The sequence below is a fragment of the Hyperoodon ampullatus genome (genome assembly GCF_949752795.1).
Source record: "Hyperoodon ampullatus genome assembly, chromosome: 14".
Taxonomy (NCBI): Eukaryota; Metazoa; Chordata; class Mammalia; order Artiodactyla; family Ziphiidae; genus Hyperoodon; species Hyperoodon ampullatus.
The window spans coordinates 52,039,621-52,063,156 of NC_136927.1; the positions used below are offsets into that span (position 1 = coordinate 52,039,621).

The window sequence follows — 23,536 nt, forward strand, 5'->3', positions numbered from 1 at the left end:
GGGTGGGGGCGGGTGGGGGGGTGAGGAGGACGAGGAGGAGATGGACACTCGTTAGTCAAGGTTCTCATCGCCCGGCGACGCCCGCCATGCATCGGCCCAGACTCACGGTTTGTCTTCTTCTTCCTCGACCCCGGGAAGGGCCGAGCGGACGCGAGACCCTGTCAACCTACCACTCAGGTCGCTGTTGGAGATGCGCAGCGCGGCGTTCTCGGACTGCAGCGAGCGGTTCTTCTCCAGCAGTAGTACCTCCAGGGGCCTGGATGAGTCCTAGACGGGGCAGAGCGGGGCTCACCGCGGGGCCGCCGGACCCCCAGGATCCCCGCTCTGACCTGACCACCCCCCGCCCTCCCCCCGAGGATGCTCCATGCACGTGGAGAACACTCGAGTTCGTTTCTGAGATAACTCATTTCAGTTGAAGTAGTTTCTTTCTAGGCTCACACAGCTTCCAGACAGCTAATTATTCCCTCTTCTGTACCCAAATCCGAGCATCTAGACCTACGCTTTGTTAGCAATGGGAGCCGTAAACCTGTCAGAAAGGCCTGCAAAGGTGATCTCTTCTGGGTGCCGGCCACCGAGAGTCAGAGGCTGCCTTCTGGGCATCATGAGCGGGCCTCCACGTGATGACTTAAAATTTTAATTGGCCACTGGGTTACCGTGTGCCATTGTCATCCTGCCCGTTTCTTGTCCACGTGAGGCAGTAGATAATAAAAATTCCTAAGTCAGTCAGTCCATTTGGGGCTGATCTTTTAACACAACCTGGAATTGTGTGTACCCACGTCCTTAGGACCTGCCCAGGTTAAACTGCAATTTCACGTGAATGCAGTTACCAGTTTGAAAGACACTAACTTTTCTCTTCTTGCCCCTTTTAAGTTAAAGATAATTTGCTTTCACTTGGTGAAATATTCTTGAGGAGAAACACCGCGACGGTGAAGCAGTGACGCGGATGCTCACGCACACGGAAAGCAAAGGGAGACCATGTACCTGCGTCCCAGCTCCCTCGGCCGGAGCAAACTCCATGGACTTCAGGATGCTGCGGAGAGCAAGACAGAGCCGTTACCCCTGCTCGGACCTTTGGGGGCAGCCGCACTAACGAGCGGTCACATCACCGCTTCCTGCTCTCCAGGAACCGAGGAGCTGACAACTTTAACAACTTCCCTGGCAGCTTTATCATCTGATAGCGTCTCTGGAATAACTATTCGACTAGCAGTTGGCCAGCGAAAGTTTCTTGCCCAGCATGTAAATCATTCCATATGGAATCACACCAGGTCTGTTCAGAGTATAATTTTAAAGTTAAGTTGAAGGCAGACGTAACACTGCTGCAAGTGGAATGTATTTGTAAAGCTGAGAAGGGCTGAAAAAGCTGTAATGAGGAAGCCGGGGAGAGGAACCGAAGCCCCTGGCCGCTGCCCCTCAGGTACACTTGGCAGCTGCCGCCCGGGCATGGGCCAGGAGCGAGGTCCCACCGCTGGATGGCTCAAAGGCGGCAGCGGACCGTCTGCAGCCCAGGCTGGGGAAGGAGCCACTGCCAAGGTGTGGGCATGAGGGCTTACGTCTCCTTTGTTCTCCTTACCATGGAAACTGCTCCGGTCTCGGCCTGTGTCAACAAGTCCGAGAGCTGAGTGAGCGCGGGTGCCCGGGACTGCTGATCGCAGCGCTCTGCACACGTGGACACTGCTTTCTTCCTGTGGGTCCACGTGGCCCCAAGGAGCCCAGGCGCTCCCCTCATGCTCGAGGTGGGAAGGTGAGAAAGAGGGCAGCTTCCATCCCGGACACCGGGCCTCCTGCACTCTCCCAGCTGTGACTCTAGCCTCGGCCCTTCTTTAAGATCAACGGCAGTGCCGTCCGGAGAGCACAGCGTGCCCAGGGCCCAGGGGTCCCCTCTGTGCCACAGCCCCCGGGAGGTTGAGTAAGGAGCCGACCGCTCTTGGCTTCCCTGTGGTTGTATCTTTGTAGTGGCCCCTGTCGTGTAAACTAACAAAACGGGAACGAGGAGCTCATAATTCTGTTTTATGATGAGCTGCTACCAAGAATCCTAAGAGCCCCGGGCCGCACTGCATCAGCCAGGAGAGAAGAGGCGAGCAGTCTGGACAAGCCTGTCTTTTCTTCGTGGCTGTCACATTGTTTGCTGCTATATTCTTGTCTGAGGGCCTCTTTAGGATCATGTGAGAAAAGACTAAGTGCATCTGAATTTATACTGAAAACATCAGTGTCTCTTCATTTATTCACCAAGTTTACCGACAGCCTACTACGCGCCTGGTGCTGTGCAGACTCAGAAGCACTCCTCATCCTCAGGGACCCTACAGGTGATTCTGGGTGGAAGACAAAATCCAAACAGCACCAGCGGGAGAAAACCCGGGCAGGAGACGGGTCTGTCTCATGAGATGTCAGTGTTTCTGAAGGGCCTTGAAGGAGCAAAATGCTTTACAGACTCCTGGGGTGGGGTACGGTGGGGACCTCAGGGGAAGAGATGGGACGGAACGGGCGCTGGTGTGCATCCAGAGGGCGTGTGGATCACCAGGAATTGGGAAGCCAGGGACACCTTCTAGCAGAAGAGCCACCTGAATGGGGCTGTGCTGGGGCCGTGGTGGGCAGATGTAGCAGAAGGGCTGGCAGGAATGTGGGAGGCTGTCCTGGGAGAGGGTGAGGGCCGGCGAGTGGCCCGGCAGGCGGACCTGGGAGGGAGCAGCCTGGGGCCAAGAAGCCTTGGCTCTCTGTGAGAGAGGTGAGCTCAGAGGAGCAGGAGTGGGACTGGCCTCAGCCTGGGAAGGGCGGGGGCTTGGGAGAAGGCCTTCAAGTCAGTTTTTCCAATTCAACACTAGGGAGGGCACACATTGTTGTTGTTGTTTTTTATTTTTTGCAGTACACGGGCCTCACTGTTGTGGCCTCTCCCGTTGTGGAGCACAGGCTCCGGACGCACAGGCTCAGCGGCCATGGCTCACGGGCCCAGCCGCTCTGCGGCATGTGGGATCTTCCCGGACAAGGGCACGAACCCACGTCCCCTGAATTAGCAGGCGGACTCTCAACCACTGCACCACCAGGGAAGCCCTTTTTTTTTCTTTTGAGGCTGGAAGAAGAGGGAAAGGGATGGGGAGGCGGGTAGAGAAGTAAAAAATATACCTCCCGGAAATGGGGTGGGCAGAGGACAGAGCTCAAAGAAGCTGGACCTGCAGAGAGTTGAGGGGTTGTCCAAGGAGGCGTGCAGAGGCCCGGTGTGTCACGGGGGTGAGGATGCTCGGGGAGAGAAGTGAGCGGAGCCCCCGGGAGTCACCCCGCCAGGGAGGAGACTGCTGACGCAGGGGGTGAGAAGGTCGAAGAGGCCTTCCAGTGGGCTTTTTTAGCAAACCCGAGGGAATGGAATTAAGAATCCGAAGAACAGCACGGGGAGTGGGTGTAGGCTTATTTTAAAAGGAGAAATTAAAAATGTCAGCAAGAGCGAAAAGAGCTGATGGGAGGAGTAGGAAGGCAGGGACCAGCGTGGTGGGGTCAGCCTGGAGAGACGGCGGGGAGAAGCCGAGACCAGAGGAGTCGTTTCGAGGCAAAGGCTCCGGGAGCCGCAGGCGTCTGTCCCCTCCGTCAGGCAGAGCACTGGGGGGTCTGCTGAGGGGTCGGGGTGCCGCTGGGGGCAGAAGGGTATGCCGAGGGCGTGGCAAGGCCCCCGGGGAGCAGAGGCGGCCAGCTGCAGGGGTGAGGCCTGGAGCCTGCAGGGACCCAGGCCCAGGGATTCCTCTGCAGCGTTTGCCAACTTGGCTGGGGAGGAGGGGGCAGCTCGGGTGAGACTCTTCGAGGCAAGGGAGGCCAAGGGGCGGCCGTGTGCACTGCCGGGGCACTGCCCATGGGCTCTAGGCGGGCCAAGGGCAGCTCAGGGGAAGGAGTTTGAGGCGGGAGCGTCAGGCTGGGCGCCGGGGCCCAAGGAGGGAGCTTCTAAGCGTGAGAACGTGAGCATCAGCACCGAAGGATGACAAGCTTTCAGCTGCTGCCTCTCGGGTGGAGGCTGGGGGAAGAAAGTCCCATAGTTTAAGCCAGGGAGGTGTGAGGCCTCAACTGGAAAATGTTTCCTTGGTCTGTTCTCCTTCTGTTTGGGGAACTTACAGCTAAAAAATAAGCTCATATTTTATATTTCCTATAAAGGCAGTATCTCCCCTGATTCCGTGCATATTGGCAATTTTTTTGTTTTGCGGTACGCGGGCCTCACACTGCTGTGGCCTCTCCCGTTGCGGAGCACAGGCTCCGGACGCGCAGGCTCAGCGGCCATGGCTCATGGGCCCAGCTGCTCCACGGCATGTGGGATCCTCCCAGACCGGGGCACGAACCCGCATCCCCTGCATCAGCAGGCGGACTCGCAACCACTGCGCCACCAGGGAAGCCCATATTGGCAATTTTTATGCACAGAGTTTCATAAAAAGTCCAAAGAATTCAGGCGTAGGTCTGAGTGCAAACACCCGCCATGTTGAGTAGCCCCGGATGTGGCCCAGTGGTGAAGCGTCAGCCAAGGACCCCGCGGCTGCCCCCTCACTGACACGGTGTTTCCTTAGCAAATGTCCCCAACGAGCCCTGATGGCCGAGCGGCATCTCCAAACTTACTTTAGCTCTTTCTTCACCTCTTCATAGTCGGCCTGTCCTTTGAGTTTTTCTTCCAGTTGCTGAAAACAGAGAGGGATTTTATTAGTGGTCGTGTCTGGAAAAGGCTGATGGGCTTTGCCATGGACTGCATGTGGTGTCCCCCCAAATTCAAATGTTGAGATCCTAACCCCCAACATGGGGATGGCATCAGGAGGGGGCGCTATTGGGAGGTGTTGAGGTCATGAGTGGAATGAGTGACTTAAAAGAGATCCCCGAGAGGCCCCTCACTGTTTCCACCATGTGAGGACACAGTGGGAAGACGGCCGTCTGTGAACCAAGAAGGGAGCCCTCAACAGACACAGAAAATGCTGGCGCCTCATCTTGGACTTCCAGCCTCAGAACTGTGAGAAACAAAAGTGTCTGTTGTTTACATCACCTGGTCTCTGGTATCCCGTCATGGCAGCCCCAACGGGCTAAGACCCTTCACTGACTATGTCCCCTGTAAAGCATCCAGCAGCCCCGAGGGAGCCCAGACATGCACAGTGAAAGGTGACAACTGTGGAGTCGTCCCTTGTCCTTTGCTTGTTGCCTGATGTTGAGTGGGCAGAGGTGTGTGTGCACACCACACACACAGACACAGACACGGCAACCATAAGGTTGTAACATAAACCCCAATGAAAGTAGAAGGAAAAAGCTTTACAGAAGTGGAAAACCGAACAAGGAAAAGGCCATTTTGTATGAAATCCCACAAAATGGCCAACAGGATGAAGAGACGCTCTCCTGGTGTTTTAAAAGCAGCGTGTGGCTTTTCACAAACTACGTGAGGCCAGCTGACACGTACGGTTAATTGTCATCACCTTTGATGGGACCCTGCTGATAAGAGATACGGCCCTTTTGTCACTGAGGTCAGCATCAGATAGGCACCAGGGAAAATGCGGTTGTATTTCTGGAGAGATCCCCCCAGACGTGGGGGATTTCAGCAGTGGAGGCCGGTCCGCTGGGTGGTCAGTGGTTTCTCCAACAAACGGTCCTGCAGGGAGGGCCCTCGCAGGGCACCCTGGCCAGCAGGGCCACGGCTGGGCATGGCTGACTTCCTGGCCCTAGAATGCCCTTCAGAGGGAAGGTCAGGGCCCCTTTGGCAAGCTTCCCAGGTACGGTGATGCTCTGCTGTGCTCCATTCACCTCTGTGAGCTCACTTGGTACCCATGTGGCTGTTTGTGCCCGGAGCCCTGCGGGGCCTTCTTGCCAAGAAGAGCCTTTGCTGTAGAGTGGTCAGCACAGGGTGGTGCTTGCTTCCTTCTGTGAAGGTGCTTTTGGCCTAGTTTGTTTTTGCCCTTCCCCCCTCAACCAAAGGAGTTCTTTGTGGGAAGTAGGACAGCATGACATAAAACACAGACTCAGCCAGCAGGGGGTCCTGACCATTTAGCATCTTTCCAAGCCTGGGGTGAACAAATTCCAATTCTTAAATCAACAGGCCCTTCCCATCCCCAAGGCTTCTAGTTACCTTTCTAGGCTCTACTTGACCAGCCACGTCTATGATCACAGTTTAAAGCCGACTGAGAACATTCTAGAATTTGGGGAGAAGATTCCTACCTGGCCCACTAGCCTTGATGCTCACCTGAATCCCACGTGGCCCCATTTAGCCCATCTTTTCCTTTTGCCTTTGCCGGCGGTTGCCTTTTCTGCCGGTTTCTTGTGTGTGTATTTTCCATTGTGTAGAATTGCTCTGCCCTAGTTCCTTTTTAAGACCTCTTGCCTGTATTACAATGGTTTCTCCACATAATCAAACAGGGTAGCATGCACTCATTTTCCGACAAAAGATGCCGAGAAGGTGCTCACGAAGACGTGATTCTTTCATTCTCCTCCCTGTGGTCGGATAGTGGGAAGCGCTTCCTAACACAAGATTGCCCAGCGCTGCTGGGACGCAAAGCACCTTCGGAGGGCGGGACTCACTGACGCTGCACGCAGAGCACGCATAGAAAGTGGTCATGTTCAGAGAACAGGAGACGGGCAGGAAGAATGGCAGACACGAAGCTTCTGGACCTGGCACGGCCCAGAACGTGGAGTCAGCTCTGTCACTCACGAGCCAGGCCCTTTGGGCACGTCAATCAGCGGCTCATCTGTGAGACGGGAAGACCGGTGACCTCCAAGTACTGAGCGAAGGGGCACGAGACAAGGAGCTGGTGCAGATGCTGGCACTGAGGGGCCTTCGATGCGGGACCACTCTCGCTGCCAGGTCCTGCTGCGGGTTCCCTGAGAGCACAGCTGCAGGCCTTCCATCAGCGCAGATCAGAAGGTTTTCGGGCTGGAATCTGTCTGGTTAAATATGAGTTTTCACTGAGAACCAAACAGCTTCCACTGAAATTTCTGCCAACTGCCTGGGGGCAGCATAGTCAGGAAGAAACCAAGAGGGTGCCTGCAAACCTCTGTTGAGCAGACACCTGGACGGGGGCCTGGTGGGGGGCACCTCACAAAGCCCGTCCCCACCGAGCTCCCAGCGGAGCGCTGTCTCAGGACCCTGTGTGTGGCGGCAGGCTGGGGGTAGGCCGGGGCAGGAGGCAGGTGGCGTGGGCCCACGCAGGCAAGATCCCAAGCGCCCTCAGCTCTGTTCTTTGGCCAGAAACTCCTTGCTGGGCGCCCGTAATGTCTGGTTTCAGAGGGTCCTGCCTGGAAAGGGCAGCAGGTGCTCCAGGCCGTCGCTCCTCTGGAGACTATTCCCTAGGATTCTGCCGATGCTCATCAAGCAGTGGGCCAGATCCCAGGCCCAGCTCCACACCCCACATGTCATCTTATTCAATTATCGCGACACGTCTGCAGAGCATCTGTCTGTCCGTCCAGAGAAAGAAAGAAAAACAAAAACCCACAAGGGGTCTGCACCAAAGGCCATGGCAGAGCCCGAGGCTGCCCAGACTGCCCAGAGCAAGTGCAGGAAGCAGTGAGGCATCGGTGGGCTGGGGCCCGACAGACCCAGGCCAAGTCCTGGCTCCACCACTTAGCTGCAGAGTGACCTTGGAAAAGACACTGAACTTCTCTAAGCCCCGGTTTCTTCATCTATAAAATGGGGATAATGGTACCCACGGGACAGTGCTTTCCTGAGGACTAAATGAAACAGTCGTCCCTTGGTACCCACGGCGGATTTGGCTCCAGGACCCCTGTGGTACCAAATCTGAAGATGCTCTAGTCCCTTATACAGAATGGCGTAGGGCACTTGGCCTTCCGAATCCGTGGATGTGGAACGTGCAGAGACAAGAGCCCCAACTGCAATACTGAGTGCTTAGCCTGTGGTAAAGCACTCAGTAACAATGGTGACTGTTATTACTGTAGTTATGACTATTTTAACCCTGGTGGGTGGTACTGAATATGACTAAATGGTTCTGAAGACACTCTGTGGTCCTCAATCCAGGGGCTCCATTTATGAAGTTCTCCACATCCCAGTCTGCCACCTCCGAGCGTCCCTGCTGCTCTTTGGCAGATCCATGGAGGAGGACAGATGCCCAGAGCAGCTCTGGCTGTTTGATGCCGATGGCAGGGAAGGCAGCCCCACATCCTGCGCCATGAATGCAGAATCTGGCAAGCGGGTCGCCTTCCTGAAAAGGTGCTCTTGTAAAGGAACTCACTCTGACCCTGTATAGAGAGGGGAGGAAAGGTCTAGGGCGGAGCTGGGCTTCTAGCTCAGTCCCACTTGGCTGAGTGTGACCCTGGGTGACGGGCTTAGCCTGTCGGGCCTCACCTTCCTCATCTGGGAAGGGGGGAAAAGTAAGAAGAAGAGTTTCCAAAGGACAGTGGTGAGGAAATGTCGGATGCACAAGTGCAGGCTGCAAGCACTCCTCAAACACGGTGGTTTTATGATACATTAATCACACACGTTTAATACTATAGAGCACGTATGTGGTTCCAGAACTTAGTAGGAGCTCATCAAATGTTTCTTGAATTGCTAGAAGCATGATCTATCTGAAGTTCTTAAAATCCTGGCTAAGACTCAAATAATGAGGTAATTTAATTTAAAATGCAAAGCATTTTGGTGTGCAACTAATTAGGCACTGAATTTATAAAAGATATTTGTCTTAGTCAAGTTATAACATGGGGCCTAGGGCTACCAACTTAAGGGACCTCTGGCACAGAGACTAATGCAAAGACCCTCGAAAGACCTCGTCCTCCGGGTTGCACAGCAAGGGGTCAAGGCAGCAACACGCCTTTGCCACACAACGGACGGGGCCGGAGAGGCGACTGTTGCAGTTTTCAGGCAGCTCTGTCTTCTTCCTCTGGGATAATCGGAGCCAGGCTTTCGGCAGTGCTGTCTGAAGACCCACAGCTCAGGTTAGGGGTGTTGGTGTGTGACCCCTCACCCTGACGTGGACCCCGGGGCTGAGGGGACACCAGTTAGAACCCAGCGGGTGAGACTGGGCTCCCTGGTCTGGGCAGGGGTCTGAGGTTGACTCTGCTTCTCTGGGGTCTGGAACTAGGCAGCGTGCCCCTCCTTTTCACCTGAACGGGGATCCCCTCAGGTCTCCACTGTTCCTTGGTGAGAGGTGGCAGTTACATAAATTTAGGATCTGCTGAGGCTGGCCTGGGGGAGAAGCCCAGGGACGCCCAGGTGGGCGCTGTGCGTGCACTACAGGGAGGCTGAGGACGCAAGACAAAAAAGGGAGACTCCCTTGCCCCCAGGCCAGGGGGTGGGGAGAGTGACCATGACATTGGAGGCCTTGCTGCCAGCTGGAGAAGTGTGGCTCTTGAGAGAAAAGGGGGACCTCTGTGTGGCAACCCCATCACAAGTCACCTCCAACTTCCATGAGCTGTGACCCAGGCACAGGGCGGACGGGAGCCAACTCCTTCTCATGGAATGGTGCCATCATAGTCCAGGAGGGTCCTGGCTCAATATTTCAGCTACTTGGACATTGTATGGTCGGCTAAGTGGGCCACAAGCTGGGGATCATCTGCAGGTGAGTATCTAGATTTACTCACCCAGTGACCAGGGGCACGTGTGTCTAAGAGGGTTCACCGTAGATTCCCACAATTAGCTCCCTGAAGCATTTCCAGTAATGCCCACTGGTTTGCAGCGATTTACTTATGACCTCAATGCAGATAATTGGCCTTGAGGCCTCTAGCACGATGCCCCAGAGGGAAGAGGCCCTCGATTTCTTCCCTCTGGGGCATCTCCGCTGCTGCTTCCCTGCCCGGGGCCCCCTTCACCCCCCTCCTCCCCGTGGAAGGCTCACTGTTTCCTTCAACTGCAGATTGCTGCCTTCAATCTGTGCTCACAGTGCCTTCAAGATGCATCCAGGACAAGGCTCAGGGAGGCTCGGCTCCTGGGCTCTCTGATACCGGATGTGTGACATTAAAACTCACTCGTGCCGTCCAGGGAGGGCAGGGGCCATGGAGGGACAGGCCTCCCCTCTACAGCCATGGGCTGGCTGGCACCTCCTCCCCGAGACAGCGATTATCATCGTGCCCACCGCGGCAAGCGACCAACGGAACGTGGATGTCGGAGCTTCACACATTGAGACGATGATGAGATGCTCGTTAAAACGCGGTCAAGGGCAGCCCCAGTGCAGAGGAAACACACGGCCGGTGAGGGAACTTATGTAACCAAAGAGGCAGCATCCAGAATTAAAGGCGCTGAACGAGTGCAGAGAAGTGGTTGTCGGTCTTTTGTCCTGTCCCCACCCCCCGAGGGACACAGTGTGCCCCACAGTGGCTCAAAAGGACCCATCAGAACCTCAGGAGGTGGCGTGAGGGGTGCGGAGGGTTGGGGAGGCTTCTGCAGTTTGGAAAAAGGCCCCCAGGTGAATGAAGCACACCTGCCCACCTGCCCACCCGCCCCGTGAGAAGTACTGGTCAGTGAGAAGTACTGATCTTTAAAGCATCTGCAGAAAATATCATTTCTCCCTAGGGGAGATTGGCCTCAGTTAGTCTTTCTTACAAACACCCATCTTAAACCTGAGCTATTGGTAGCATTGTTTCCTGTGCCCTAGCGAGTAGAATGCAGGTGACTGCCGCGTTACACGGCCTCTGTACTGAAGTGTTCCAACAGAAGACCCCAGAATAGTGTTATCAGAAACAGCAGCCTTGTAATGGCAGTCGGGTTGTTTCATTAATTATGAATACAGAATTATCCTTGACAAGTTGCACGGTGCTGCAGTTCTCGTCAGATCAGGCAGGAAGAAACATCTCCCACGTCTGAGTTGGTTTTGATGTCTATCTGAAGGTTAGGGAATGCACCACTGTATGCGGCTAGTGATGGTGAACTTGGCTTGAAAAAGTAGAGCATGGGGAGAGAGACTGGTAAACATCCAATTGGCAATTTATCCTCATAATTATCAATCAATTATGAAGGCGAAGGGAAGAAAGCATTAGTCGCAAAGAGGGAGTGTTTCAAGGTGCTCGGAAAAGCAAACCACTTAGTCCCCAAACGTGATCCATTACAGAGTGCACCCCCAAGGGGTCCTGGTGGAGGAGACCCCCAGTCAGCTCAAGACTCCATAATCTCAAGACTTGTCCATGGGACTTCCCTGGCGGTCCAGTGGTTGAGACGCCGCTCTTCCACCGTGAGCAGGCGCGGGTTCGATCCCTGGCTGGGATCCTGCATGCCACACGGCATGGCCAAAAAAAAAAAAGACTTGTCCTCCTGCCCTTGTGAGACCAGTGCCCCGCATCCCTTCAGTGACCGTCATCAAGCACATTAGCATTTATCTCCGAGGTCATGGTCAGCATCACGGTGAAACCACCCACCACGCCAGGATGCTGAGAGACAGCTGGAGGCTGGAGCATCCTCAGACGTAGATCCCAACCCGAGCCCAAAAAGTTGGACAGCACTGTCCAAGATGGAAAAGACGAGGTGTCGGGGGTTGGGGATGGTGGAAGCGGGAGGAGGAGGAAATGGGAAGCTCAGGGGTGGCTCCCGGCTGCTTCCAGCGGCCACCACGGCTGGGCCTCAGACCCCCGCCACAAAAGCATCAGGTTGCCGATTTGACAGGTCTCATTCATAAAATATTTTTCTAGTAATTGTTTCGCTGCTTAGTTTAGATTTGAGACTATAAATTATACACGTTAGGAGAAAAAAAAAAGCCCCGGGAAGTATCTCATTCAATTAACCTTATTCCCTTGGGCGAGGGAGGCTGACGTGCCCGTTTGGGGAAGGCTGATACCTTCTGCGTGTGGGTTCGATATCAGGGAAAGCTTCACTCCTGGCGACAAGGGGTTAAGATAATTAAAATCAGAGAAGTCTTGTTACTAGAGGACATGTTTTGATTATTAGATCAGATGAAGATATGGGAGTAATAATTTTGGAAGAAGTATTGCCGAATTGTTTCATTAACTGCACAGTATTAAAGAATTCCCCCAAGATACGGATAAAGAACATTAATTTGTGAAACTGCGTTTCATTTTTGGTGAAGGCAAACATTAAAACCTTAACTGATTTAGAAGAAATTGCTCTATAATAAAAAACGTAAGGTCTACAGCCTCCCTCTCATGTAGTCAAACGCATCATGTACTTGAGTCGAAGCCTTTAACCGTAACAAAGGAGGGGAAGGCCAATCATCCAATAGCAGGGCCACTGCTGGGGTCAGAAATGGCTCTAACATGAGGAAATGACACTGAATCTGGAAATAAAAAGTGAGTACTGGCACTCAGTGTGCAGGCTGATGAGAGCCTCAGTGTGACCGGGCCTCAACCATCTCCCCATCCCGGCAGGACCGTCTACTCCGTGGGGCCCGGCCGCCCAGCAGTTTCTCAGACAGTGGACGAAATCCACCCAAAGAGGCAGAGAAGGATCTAGTGAGGATGAGCTGTGGGTACCCTGGCGCCAGCGAGGTCAGGCCAGGGGGCTGCCGGGAGGACAGACTTGCTGGAGACTGAGTTCTGCCTCAGAAACATGGTCACGCATGGAGAAAAAAACAAAATCTCAATTAAAAAAAAAAAATCAAAATGGGCCTAACCACATTCTGGAATTACTTTACATAAGAAAAAGTTTTCCTGACATTTTTACAACCAACTCTGATCCACTTTCTTTAGAGCACAGAGACTATAATTGGCAGTCGGTCACTTATCCATTCACACCCACCTCGAATGGGCGCTGAGCGGGGGCGGGGGGGCCCCGTGGGCGGATGGAGCGGGGACGGCAGAGTGGATGCCGCGCCCTCGCCGGTCCTGTCTCTTCCCTGTCAAATAAGATACCACTGAGGAGTCCCTGGTGCCACGACTATCTCCACATTATGCTAACTTCAACAGATTGGGAATACCTTAAATAAAGTGTAATTAAAAAAATATAATGTAAAAGGTTCTGGGTTCTGAATTTGGGACACCAATTTATGAGAAGCCCCAAGAGGATCTAGCTTTCGGCTAGACTGCTAAAGACGCAGGAGGGAGACCAGCGGCTGATGGTGGGAGCTCCCCGTGCTGAAGCAACACCACGCTCCGGGCCCCGGCGCCTGGCACAGGCCTGAGGGTCAAAACCATCCCTGCAGGTAGGGAGCAGGGCCCACAGGGCTCGGTGCAGATGTGCCCTCCACGAACCCCCGGCTTTCATGTTGTTTGGGCACAGGGCGGGCGGGGGTCTCGGTGTGCTGGGTCCTCCTGCCGGCAGCCTTCTCCAGGAGCCAGGGAAGGCCGGCAGAGCTGCACTAACGCGTCTGCAGATGGCCTGCGCCCCGACGGCACTCCAGCCCATGCGGCGTGCTGTGGGCACCAAGGATCGGGGTTTCTACAACGGGCTGCATGTGAGGACAGCTGACCAGGAGGGACGTGCCACCTGGGCAAGGGCTGACGGGAGGGGTCAAGGCCCATCCCGCCTTGCAGCCTTGGGCTTCAGGACTCTGCTTCCGGCTGCCTCACAGAGGTCAAGGCTGCCATGCCTGCTGTCAGTCAGGACAAGGTGTTCTCCAGACAAGAGCCCTGATGGAGCTTCTGAGTGACATGTCCAGGGGAACCTCACGCCTCCTTATACTGGTCTCACTGGAGGGAAAGACTTGGCTGATGGCTGGAGCTCACCTGAGATAAAACCCCAACAGTCACTTCGGCTTTCAAAAGAGAAGGAATTTTAACCATGACCTTTGCAGACAACAAAAACCAGATACATGTGTGCAACGGCTACGGCGGGGCAAATGAGTTGGCTTTGAGGCGAGACCTCCTGCCGTGGTCACTACACTGGGGGCCGAAGTGCCCCGCTGAAGAGCTCGGGTTGTCAGCGGGGAGCCGGACCCCCCGTGCCAAGCCCGGGCTCCTTCCGGGGCCACGTGGGAGGGAGGTGGGGTGTGCGCGTGCGGCCCTACCCCCCGCCCCTGGGGCCCCCGGCGCCCTTACTTTGAGGGTGCTGTTCTTGGCACTCAGCTGCTGCTCGAGCTGGGAGATCTGGCTGGCCGAGTTCTCGCGCAGCTTGGTGAGGCTGGCCTGGAGTCTCTGCACGTCCTCCACCAGCTGCGCGATCTCCCGCTCTTTGGCGGCCAACTCAACTTCCAGGCTGGAGCGGGTGAGGACCTCTATGGCCTGCTCCTGCGGAGGAGAAAGGAGATGACAAAACTGCGCCGGCTTCGGACGGGCGCTTGGGGTTACTGGTGCTGGCAACCGAGGCGAGAAGCAGGCAGTGCGAAGGATGTGGTTGGTGGTGTGGATGGTACGGCATCACGTCCTGCCTCTGCTTGGACCGCACCTGCCCGTCGCCCTCCCCCCCACCTTCTCGTCTGCACGGGGAGCTGCCACCTGGATTCATCTGTTCGACAAGCATTTACCGAGTACCCACCATGTAGCAGGCACACAGCAGGGGACAAAAGGACAGAAGTCCCTGTCCTCACAGGGCTTCTGGTCCAGTGGGATGGGCCAGGGATGAGATGCCTTAAATATGCTTATTAGTAGCAGAGAGTGTGTCGGATGACGATAAATGCCACGGAAAAACTGAAGCAGGGAAGGGGCAGCTGGGGCTTTTAATAATGTGGTCGGGAAAAACCGCATTGAGATGGTGACATCTGAGCAGAGACCTGAAGGAGGTGATGGAAGGGGCCTTGCTGATGGCTGGGGACGCCAGAGGGGAAGGTTCTGAGGACAGCTTCTGGAATGTTCCAAGGCATTCGGATTTTTTACCACAAGATGAGATGCAATGTCCTTTTGATTCATTACTCTGTTATCTAGAAGCTGAGATACTGTTTGACAAATTGATTCTCAGAGTTAGCATTTAAAAAAAAGGAGTTAAAAGATGTGGAAGATGCATATTTGGGGTTCCTTTGCGCAGGAATTCTTTTGATAATTGCTGTTTTAAAAAACTTACTCCCCACCCCTCAGATGTGCTCATTTTGGAAAAAATGCAAAACAGGGAAAAGGTATTTTTTTTAAAGTCAAATTCATATTTCCACTTCTCAAGGATGAAAGCAGTACTCTTCTCAAGTTTTAGAAGTAATCATAGCTCCTGAATGGTTCTGGAAGCTTGTCTGGAAGTGCCGGGCGGAGCACTTCTGGGCATGACTGAGGGGGACAGGAAGGGCAGGACTGCAAGGTCCCTATGACAGCAGCGACCTGGGGACGGGTCACACTTCAGTGTAGAACGCCACCACCCTCGCTGCCATCCCCTTGCCCCCGGAAGTGCACCGCTGCACACCTTGATTTGGCCTATACTGGGGCGGAAACAGTGGCAGCTACAGCCCCAGTTGGCAGGGGCAGCCCTGCCATTCCATGCATGATGTGCCTGTCACAGGGTTTTCACATTTGGGGACAGCCAGTCACCATGGAAATAATTTTTCATATCTCCCTCCCAGGAAATTAAGGCCTTTACCATGTAAGAATGTGAACTTTTGTGGGCAAAGAAGTGAGCCCCTTCTGTCTCTGGTTTGTACAATGTTATAAAGTAAGTCCTTCACTTCCCCTGACTTCTGGCAGATCTGCCCGTGGTCCTGGGGCCCCAGTGAGCATCTTCCCGCCAACTTATTAAAGAGGCACATGTTGTCCAGACCAGTTCTGTTCAGCGTGGGCTCCACGGACTGGTGCCAACTCACACACCGTGGCTGGTACACAGTGAGACAAGCACAGAAATTGAGAGTAAGTGTTTAGAAACTTTTATAGCAATCTGACTTTGCTGTGACATTTTTATTGTCTTTTGTAAAACTATCAGTCTGCAACAGATTGGAAATTCAAAACAAAACAAAACAAAACAAATAAAACCATCCTTCGCCACAGAGAATTTAGGAAGCGTCGCCCTAACAACTCTGGCCAGAACCCAGGTCAGGAGCCAAGGGACCGCAGACAAGTCCTCCCAGCAGTGAGGACAGGAGAGGAGCACGTGGAGGGGGTCCTGAGGAGGGAGGGGGGGTGTAGGCGGGCTGGTGGACCTTGTCGGAAGAAGAGGGGCTCCGTCTCAGGGTGGGGACCCCACAAGCGGGCACAGGGGTGGGAGGGGCAGGGAGCAGGGCACGAGCAAGGGGTGATCAATGCTGAGAGGCCGGCTCGAGGAGGACTGAGCATGTTGGCACCTGAAAGTGACTGCTCGGGAGGGTGGCAGGAGGGGCCTGGACTTAGCAGGGGGACACGATGAAAGCGATACCCAGGGAGGTTGGCCTCATGGTGGGTTTAGGCTGTGGCACGGTATCTAATTTAACTTATTTATCAATCTTCCAACCTGAGGGATGGCAGCCATAGCAACTGTTTAAAGTGCTCTTAGGGAAAGAATCTGTAAAACAAGCTCAAGGGTGATCTGGGGTTTTCAATGGGCGAGTGCATATCACAGCAGGGATGAGGGTTCAGAGAACCTGTGTAAAAACAGGAGCTCTCGGTGTGGCCCTAGATCCAGGATGGGTACCGGGGGACGGGCAGTTCCAGGATACAGTTGGCTGCTCAACTCTTGGGGCCCAGCCTGGCCTGGCCACAAGCTGACCTTGTGACCTCAGGCACATCAATTACCTCATGAACCCGGGCCACAGATGCCTCATTCATGACAGAGCAGACACCATTTGTGTCTCACATAAACTAAGTTGAGATGAGATAATATACCCCAAAGCAGCAAGACCTTGGAATTAAGATAGAAAACATCATCCTACTCCGAGCCCAAACGTGCTCACTCCCATCTCCAACACGAGGGCGTCCTGTTGTCCAATCGTGAAGACGCGGCAAAAATGGAGGAAGAAACAGACAAGGGCCCGGGAGTTGACCAGGGGCCGCGGGTGGAGGGAGAGGCCTGCACCTGGGTGATGGAGCTGGGCCAGTCGGTCCGTGGGCACCAGCTAAAAGGGGATGGTAGGACAGGACGCACAAGGTGCTGGGTAGGGTGGGGGGGGGTGAGGGGGGGCGTGGAAAACTGCAGGGGGCTCAGCGTCTGGCAGTTCAGGTGCCCTTGAGATCATTACCGAGAAGGGAAGCAAAGGTGGATTCAGGGACTCAGGACCACTGGCTCCCTCGTCTCTGTCCAGGCCTCGACTCAGCCGCCCCCAAATCCCTTGGGGGCTGGGCCCTGCCCTGGCAGCTGTGGTTCAGGGGGCTGGGGTAGGGCCCAAGGACTCCCTCGTCATTCTGATGGGGTCCAGGGTCAGGACCCTGGCTCGGACAAGCCTTGGAAGGAAGGAACAGAAACTGACTTCCCTCAGTCTGACAACAGGTCCCTGTGGGCACCAGAATGGGGTCCCGAGAGTCTGTCCCAGGGGGACCTGCCCAGGCTCCAGGCTTCAGAGGTAAGGGCCTGTGTTCCTCATGTTTCCAAAGGGGAGAATGAACCCAGAAACCGAAGCCGCTGAGGGAGTACCCCATTAAACTCTGTCCCGTGGAACCGTTCGCCCCCTTCTGCCAAACCGCTTGTGTGAACTATCACAGGTCACGTAAATCCTCCTACAGAGACCAGAACACCGAGGCCGAAGAAGCCAGATAATGATCTCTGTTACCCTGCAGCCATTTTCACAGGAGATATGAATGAGATGCAGGAGCATCACTCAACACGAGGGAAACCTGATGTGTGGTGACGGTGGGCCGGGACCCCAGCCTACGAGGCAAACACTCAGAGTCTAGGCTAATCTCCCCGGGGAGGGTTGAGGGAATGAGAGGCTCAGTTTTGCTTCTTTCTCATCACCCCGCTATTCCTGCCAACACTAAGTGGCCGACATATGCCGACTCTGTCCAGTATATTCACCTGATGGACAGACAGGCATTTAGGTTTAAGGCGCCCTGGTGTGGTGCACCAGAGTCCCAAACTAACATTTGCCTGTAAATACTTGACAAAGGGCCTGCATACCTCCTGTCTCCTTGAATGCACATGAAGCAGGGGTGGCTCGATGCAGGGGTAAAGAGTGGACTTTGGAGCAGGACAAACTTGGGATCATATTCCAGCTCGGTCATTTTCTAGCTGTGTGACCTTGGGCAGTTTACTTAACTCCTCTGAGCCTGTTTGCTTACCTACAAAATGAAGGTAATAAAACCGTCCTCTAACGACTGTGGCATCACGAGGCAGTAATGACATAACTGCACAGAGTGCCGCCTGGCCCCTAATGCAGAGCAGGGGCTGGCTGAGTGGCGGCTCGCCTTCCAGAATTGGTGATTCCAATGGCCCAATGGCATGGTTTTGGCTTTTGCTGGATGTATAGACTCCACTGTTTCTCTACCTAGTTCTGCCAGCCAAGTCCAACAGACATCATGCCGCTGGCCTGGTTTCCTATGCTTGCTCGTTTGCTCCCCAACGGGCTGGGGCTGGGGCTGGGGCTGGAGCTGCCGGGCTACACGGGAATGTGTCCCTGAGGGGAGCCCTGGCAGGGCCGGCTCGCGGGAGGCTGAAGCGGTGCCATGTAAACACTGCACTTAGCCGATGCTGAAGTGTTTAAGCGCCCCGAGGATCCACAACTTGCTCTACCTGCAAAAACATTCATTTCCTTCTGAAATGTTTTGGTTGCTACAGTCCAGGATGGTGCCAGAAATCCTTTCAATCAAAACATTTAGCTCAGGAGCCCCGGGTACACACAGGATGCAGCACGGCTTTCTCTAGAGGACCCTGAGTGACCACAGAGGCCAGGAGAAGCCGCACCGGTTCCATCCTCGAGGGCTTCCTCCTGCCTCGGCTCTGGTGCTGGGTCCAGTCCAGGTAAACTTGGAAAAGGGGACCGTGACAGAGCCAAGGGGACATTTCAGGCAAAATTAATACCAGAGTCCATGAAGTACAAAGGTTGTGATGGCTCCTTAAATGGAAAACGTTTCTCTGTAGCCTGAAACACTTAAGTCATGTTTTAGTTAAGGTGAACTTAAAGACAGAAAACAAAAATCCAGTCTTAAAAGTCTAAAACTCTGCTTTGGACCCATTCCTGGGGAATAATTTAAAAGCTCCGGTCTGGGGTGGCGGAGGCCCCTGCTGAGTCCTGGCTTGGCTGCTGGGGCCAAGCATTCTGGGGCAAGGGGTTTACATCCAGGGAGCTTCCATTTCCTCATCTATATAAAGAAATAACAACGCCCTGCTTCATGGGTCGGGTGGGGTAGTGGTAGTGAAACTGATGTGTGACTTTATTACAGCAGCACGTCTCCCACTGGACTGTCCTCTCTCCAGGAAGGGCCTGGCTCGTCCCTCCTTGCTCTCCCAGGATCCACTGCGGGTCCTGGCACACAGCTAGGGCTCTCCAACCCTTTATTAAATAAAAGGACAGCTACAAGTGCAATTCACCCATCACAGGCCATCAGAGCTGCAGAGACCTCAGGATCACTTACTTCCTCCTTATTCTGCACACCAGGAAACTCAGGCCTCGTAAGTGCCACCACGTGAGTTAATCACTGTATGTGAACTAGTGACGGAGTTGGCTCTGAAACCGGGGCTCCTGGACCAGAGTGCTGATGCCAACCACAGTCAGACTAACTGCTAAGGTTGGCTGAGGACGGATTATGTGGCAGAACGTGCTCTAAAGGCTTCGCTGAGAGTAACTTCCAGAACCCTTGTAAAAACCCATTTTATGGATGATGCAACCGAGACTCAGGGAGGTTAAGCCACTTGCCCCAAGTCACACAGCTGATAAGCTGCAGAGCTGGGTTCGGAACCCAGGGGTTTGGCTCCAGTGGCCACGGTCTTAATTACGCTGCCGCTCTGTATTGCTGCACAGCACTGAAGAAAAGAGTCTGGAGTCCGATAGTTCAAAGCCGCCTTGATCGAGCTGGGAACGTTCCAGCTAAGAGCAATTTTCATTAGTCTTAGAAAAATCAAGAGGCAAAGGTCTGAGATGTGTGCCTGGCTCCTCTTGAATGCCCGCACGTCAGGCGAGATCCTGACTATCACGTGGACTCAGAGCGGGTTGTGTTATTACCTCCCCCACTCCTCCCACATCACGAACTGTTTTCCACTCTGGAAGGACACATCCAGGAGAAGGCCAAACCTCCAATTTTCCCGTGCAGTTCTGCAAGCCTCCAGCCTCGGATCGCCACCCATCTGCCAGCGGTCCACCCACCAGTCTAACTGGGAAGATGCTCTCTTGGTGATGGGCTCTCCACCGGGTGGGCGTCACGCTGACCACTGGGCACCGATGCACAACCAGTAAAGCTCTTCCCTCTGACACTACTGGGTTCCATCCCCAGACTGTTACACGCACTCCCCACCGAGACAGCAGGACTGTTTCAAACATTCCCCCCAAAAAAGGGATGCTCTAAAGCCAAAGAAGAAAGCGGCTGTTAACACACAGAGGTACAGATGCAAGGCGACGCGGTCCCCACGGTGCTGGGCTACCCACCACGTCCGGCGCCTTCTGGATCTGGGAGGCCAGCTGGAGAGAGTGGTTGGCCGACAAGAGCTGCTCCCTCAAGGTCTCCGCCTCTCTCTGAGCCACCTCTGCCCTCTGAAGGAAGTGAAAAGGGTGGAAAGAGAAAGTACATTCAGTTTAACAACTGACAATTATTACAAGAAACATTCATCAATTCATGCCTGACTGACTATAATTGATTTTCCTAAACACTCAACCTAATAAATGCTAGAAAAAAACAAAGAATGTGATGGATTTTTATTTTAAACAGTACAAGGAAGAAATAATTGAGCGATTATGACAGTAATTTAACGCTAGGAGCAAGGAATCCCCTGCTGATACTAGCGCTCCGGCCCACTGAATTTCCCAGACTGAATAAATACAAGTGGAAATGGAGTCTTTTGATTCAATTTCTTTCTATTCTCATAGCCCAAGAAGATTTTATTGCAGGATTACTCCTGGGAGTAATTCTCACGGGTAAACAGTGAATTAAAGACACTCTGGCCATTCTCCTCCTAAAAACATGCACAATGTTGCGGTTGTTTTCCTCCAGCAAGTATTTCCATAAACGGACGGGGTGTAAATGCCACTTCTTTTGTGAGGACCAGACTTATTTCAACGTATTTAACCCTTCACCCGACCAAGTTTTCTAATGCTGAGGCTGGCATTTCCAGCCAGCCAGGCCAACGAGGGGCTGCTGAGGGGGTGAGGCCGAACAGAGCTGCCCACAGGGAGGAGGCTGCAAGAGGAACGAGTGGACGCTTCTGTCATTTGCTGTAATTCCCGGACAAGGACACCAGCGCTCCGGAGAGCAAACCAGTATTTCCCACTGGTCAGTGAGAACAGTCACTCCAGTGCCTGCCTCCCAAGAGGGCACCGTGGTGCAGTGGGCAGGAGCTGGGCATTTGGGACCAGAGGGATGAGAGCAGGTCACCTCACTCAGCTCACCAAGCCTCCACCTTCCCATCTGTAAAATGGGAACACCGTCTCCCTCCCAGGGACCTTGCGAGGATTAACACCCAGAAGCGCCCTCGTTCATAAGTGCTTTGTTAATGGGCTTGTCCTGATTTTACAATGACTGAGACGAAACGCAAGGATGGGTGGGAAGCTGTAGCTAATTGACACCGGGCACGTGGACTGAGGAGTGATCTCTGCTTCTTTCTACCAGACGTACATTCTGCTCATAGAAAAGATGAACAAGAAAAGCCTGGCTGACTAAGGCTATTTCGTGTGTTTTCTTATTTTGTGGTGTGACAGTGCGTGCCTACTAATTGCTAAGAAAGAACTGAAAAGAGAAGCAAGAAGTTAGCCTGCCCGGTACTCGCCGATCCACCTAGTTGTACGAGGACTGGGTTTGGCAGCCTTAAGTGGTTCTACAACGGCGGCGCCGCCCTATCTGCTCTGCATCCAGACAAATTAGGGTATTTCTAACAGTAGCTACTCCTGCCCAGGGTGGTGCTGGTGGCTGCCCGCCCTGCTGCTCCAGGAGCTCTTGGAATTGCACTGAATCTAATTCCCATGGCGCCTGGGCGGGCCTGTCTGTGCTCGAGCAGCCACTTCCCACCCTCCGCTGCAAACCGTCTAGAGGCGCCCGTGTCAGGAAAGGCGGTGATGTGATGGGTATGGCCAAGATGCCAGGGGTGACTTCTGGTTCACGATAACTGCAGGAAGCTCTCCCCTTCAGTGAAAAAGATTTCCCCTAGTTTGTTTCCAGATGAGCCACTCCACGTTTTTCTGATAATCAAGTCATGTTACTGAAAAGTTTACTCTCCTCTTTCTCGTCAGTTATACTCTTGGGCATAAAATCTCCATGGCTCTGCCAGGAAGAAGGTGTATTTTGACATATTTCTAGCCTTTCTGACTAAGGAAAACAGTGCTTAGCCTAGTGGAGAAGCAGTTCTGGTGGCAGCCAACGAGGCAGCATCCCCCCGCCCGCTAACACTGGCTGTGAAATGTTCCAGAAGCACCAGAGCTGGGGCAGCCCGGGCAGGGGCTTCGCGGCCAGGATCTCACGTGGGCATTTCGCTGTTGGGAGCAGAGTGCTGTCCTATCAAAGGCCGAGGGCTCACAGAATAAGGGATCTTAGTTGTGGATGATTTCACCCTCGGTTTTCATAATTTCTCCAGAGCTTCTGCACTTTGTTCAGTTTCCAAGTTCATGTACAGTCATGAACCTGGGGCCTATCCTCACAGCCTCTTATCACGTTTGACTTGACTTGGCTGCTTCACTGTAACTCTTTAAAAAAAAATCAATTAATTAACTAATTAATTAATTAATTAGGTTGTGGCAGGTCTTAGTCGCGGCAGGCGGGCTCCTTAGTTGTGGCATTCAAACTCTTAGTCGCGGCAGGTGGGATCTAGCTCCCTGGCCAGGGATTGAACCCCAGGCCCCTGCATTGGGAGCGCAGAGTCTTAACCACTGTGCCACCAGGGAAGTCCCACGCTGTAACTTTTTGATTGTTTAGGATTTTTATTATTTATTCAGGATTTATAGCCTGAGTACATCAAAAACAAAACAAAACAAAGCAAAACAAAACGAGTTGAGGTGGTTTGTTCCGCTAAACGTGTGCAAAGCAGAACAGCTGAAAGTCAAAGTGGGCCTAAGAGCTGCTGAAGGAGGGAGCGGGTACTGGACGCCGGGAGCTGCTGCGGTGAGTGAGTCTCTGTAGCTGTAAATGCAGCCCAGCTGCTGGCGGCTGAGGCGGAAGGGAAAGGGTGCTGTGCTGGGTTGGCTCCACGGTCTCCCTTGTTGCCAGGGTTTCCTATCTTTCCCACGACCACAGTCCGGCCAGATGAAGTTGTGTTTCTAGAACTGGAATCAACGTGGGGAGGGGGCAAGCTCTGGTGCTGGTTTCTGATCTGGACGCCCAGACATGGGGCCGTGGCTGCCATGAGACACCCAGCTCCCCGTTTCCACTGACGGGACTCCTCCTCCCCTGTCCCTGCAGAGGCAGAGCCAGGTGACCGAGGCCAGGGCCCTGGTGGGCAGCTGGCGGCATCGTGGGTGTGACTCAGTGGCCACCCCACGGTGAGAACTGAGCCTGGCCAAGCCTGAGCTGCCCTCCTGAGAGATTTGCTGGCTGTTTCTTACTTTCTGTCCTTTTCTGAGTGAGAAGTGAGGGTAAATGCTGGAAGCACAAGGAAAAGTAAAGGAGAGGGCACGTGAATGAATGAGGGCACTGCTTTGCATTTTGGTGGTAACTCCAACCAGAAAGATAGAAAGGGCAGCCCTGCAGGACAACTGGGGACCAGTGAGATAACAAAGCCAGGTGCCTAGCGGTGCCACCACACGGTGACAGGCGTCCAGTG

At 53.9% G+C, this 23,536-nt stretch overlaps 1 protein-coding gene across 17 annotated transcripts in view; it reads right to left on the reverse strand.

Moving 5' to 3' along the window:
* Positions 1 to 23,536, reverse strand: part of CUX1 (cut like homeobox 1) — a 387,498-nt gene that overhangs the window by 70,213 nt on the left and 293,749 nt on the right. For 8 of the 17 annotated variants that reach the window (XM_079720356.1, XM_079720354.1, XM_079720351.1 and 5 more), the window contains 5 exons: positions 20,220 to 20,324; positions 13,861 to 14,043; positions 4,582 to 4,640; positions 982 to 1,030; positions 171 to 267 (listed from right to left, as the gene is read on the reverse strand). In XM_079720356.1, the coding sequence (XP_079576482.1) occupies positions 171 to 267; positions 982 to 1,030; positions 4,582 to 4,640; positions 13,861 to 14,043; positions 20,220 to 20,324 (493 nt within the window). Of the gene's footprint in view, positions 1 to 170; positions 268 to 981; positions 1,031 to 4,581; positions 4,641 to 13,860; positions 14,109 to 20,215; positions 20,325 to 23,536 lie in introns of all 17 variants that reach the window. The other 9 variants (XM_079720355.1, XM_079720357.1, XM_079720353.1 and 6 more) reach the window with 2 other exon arrangements.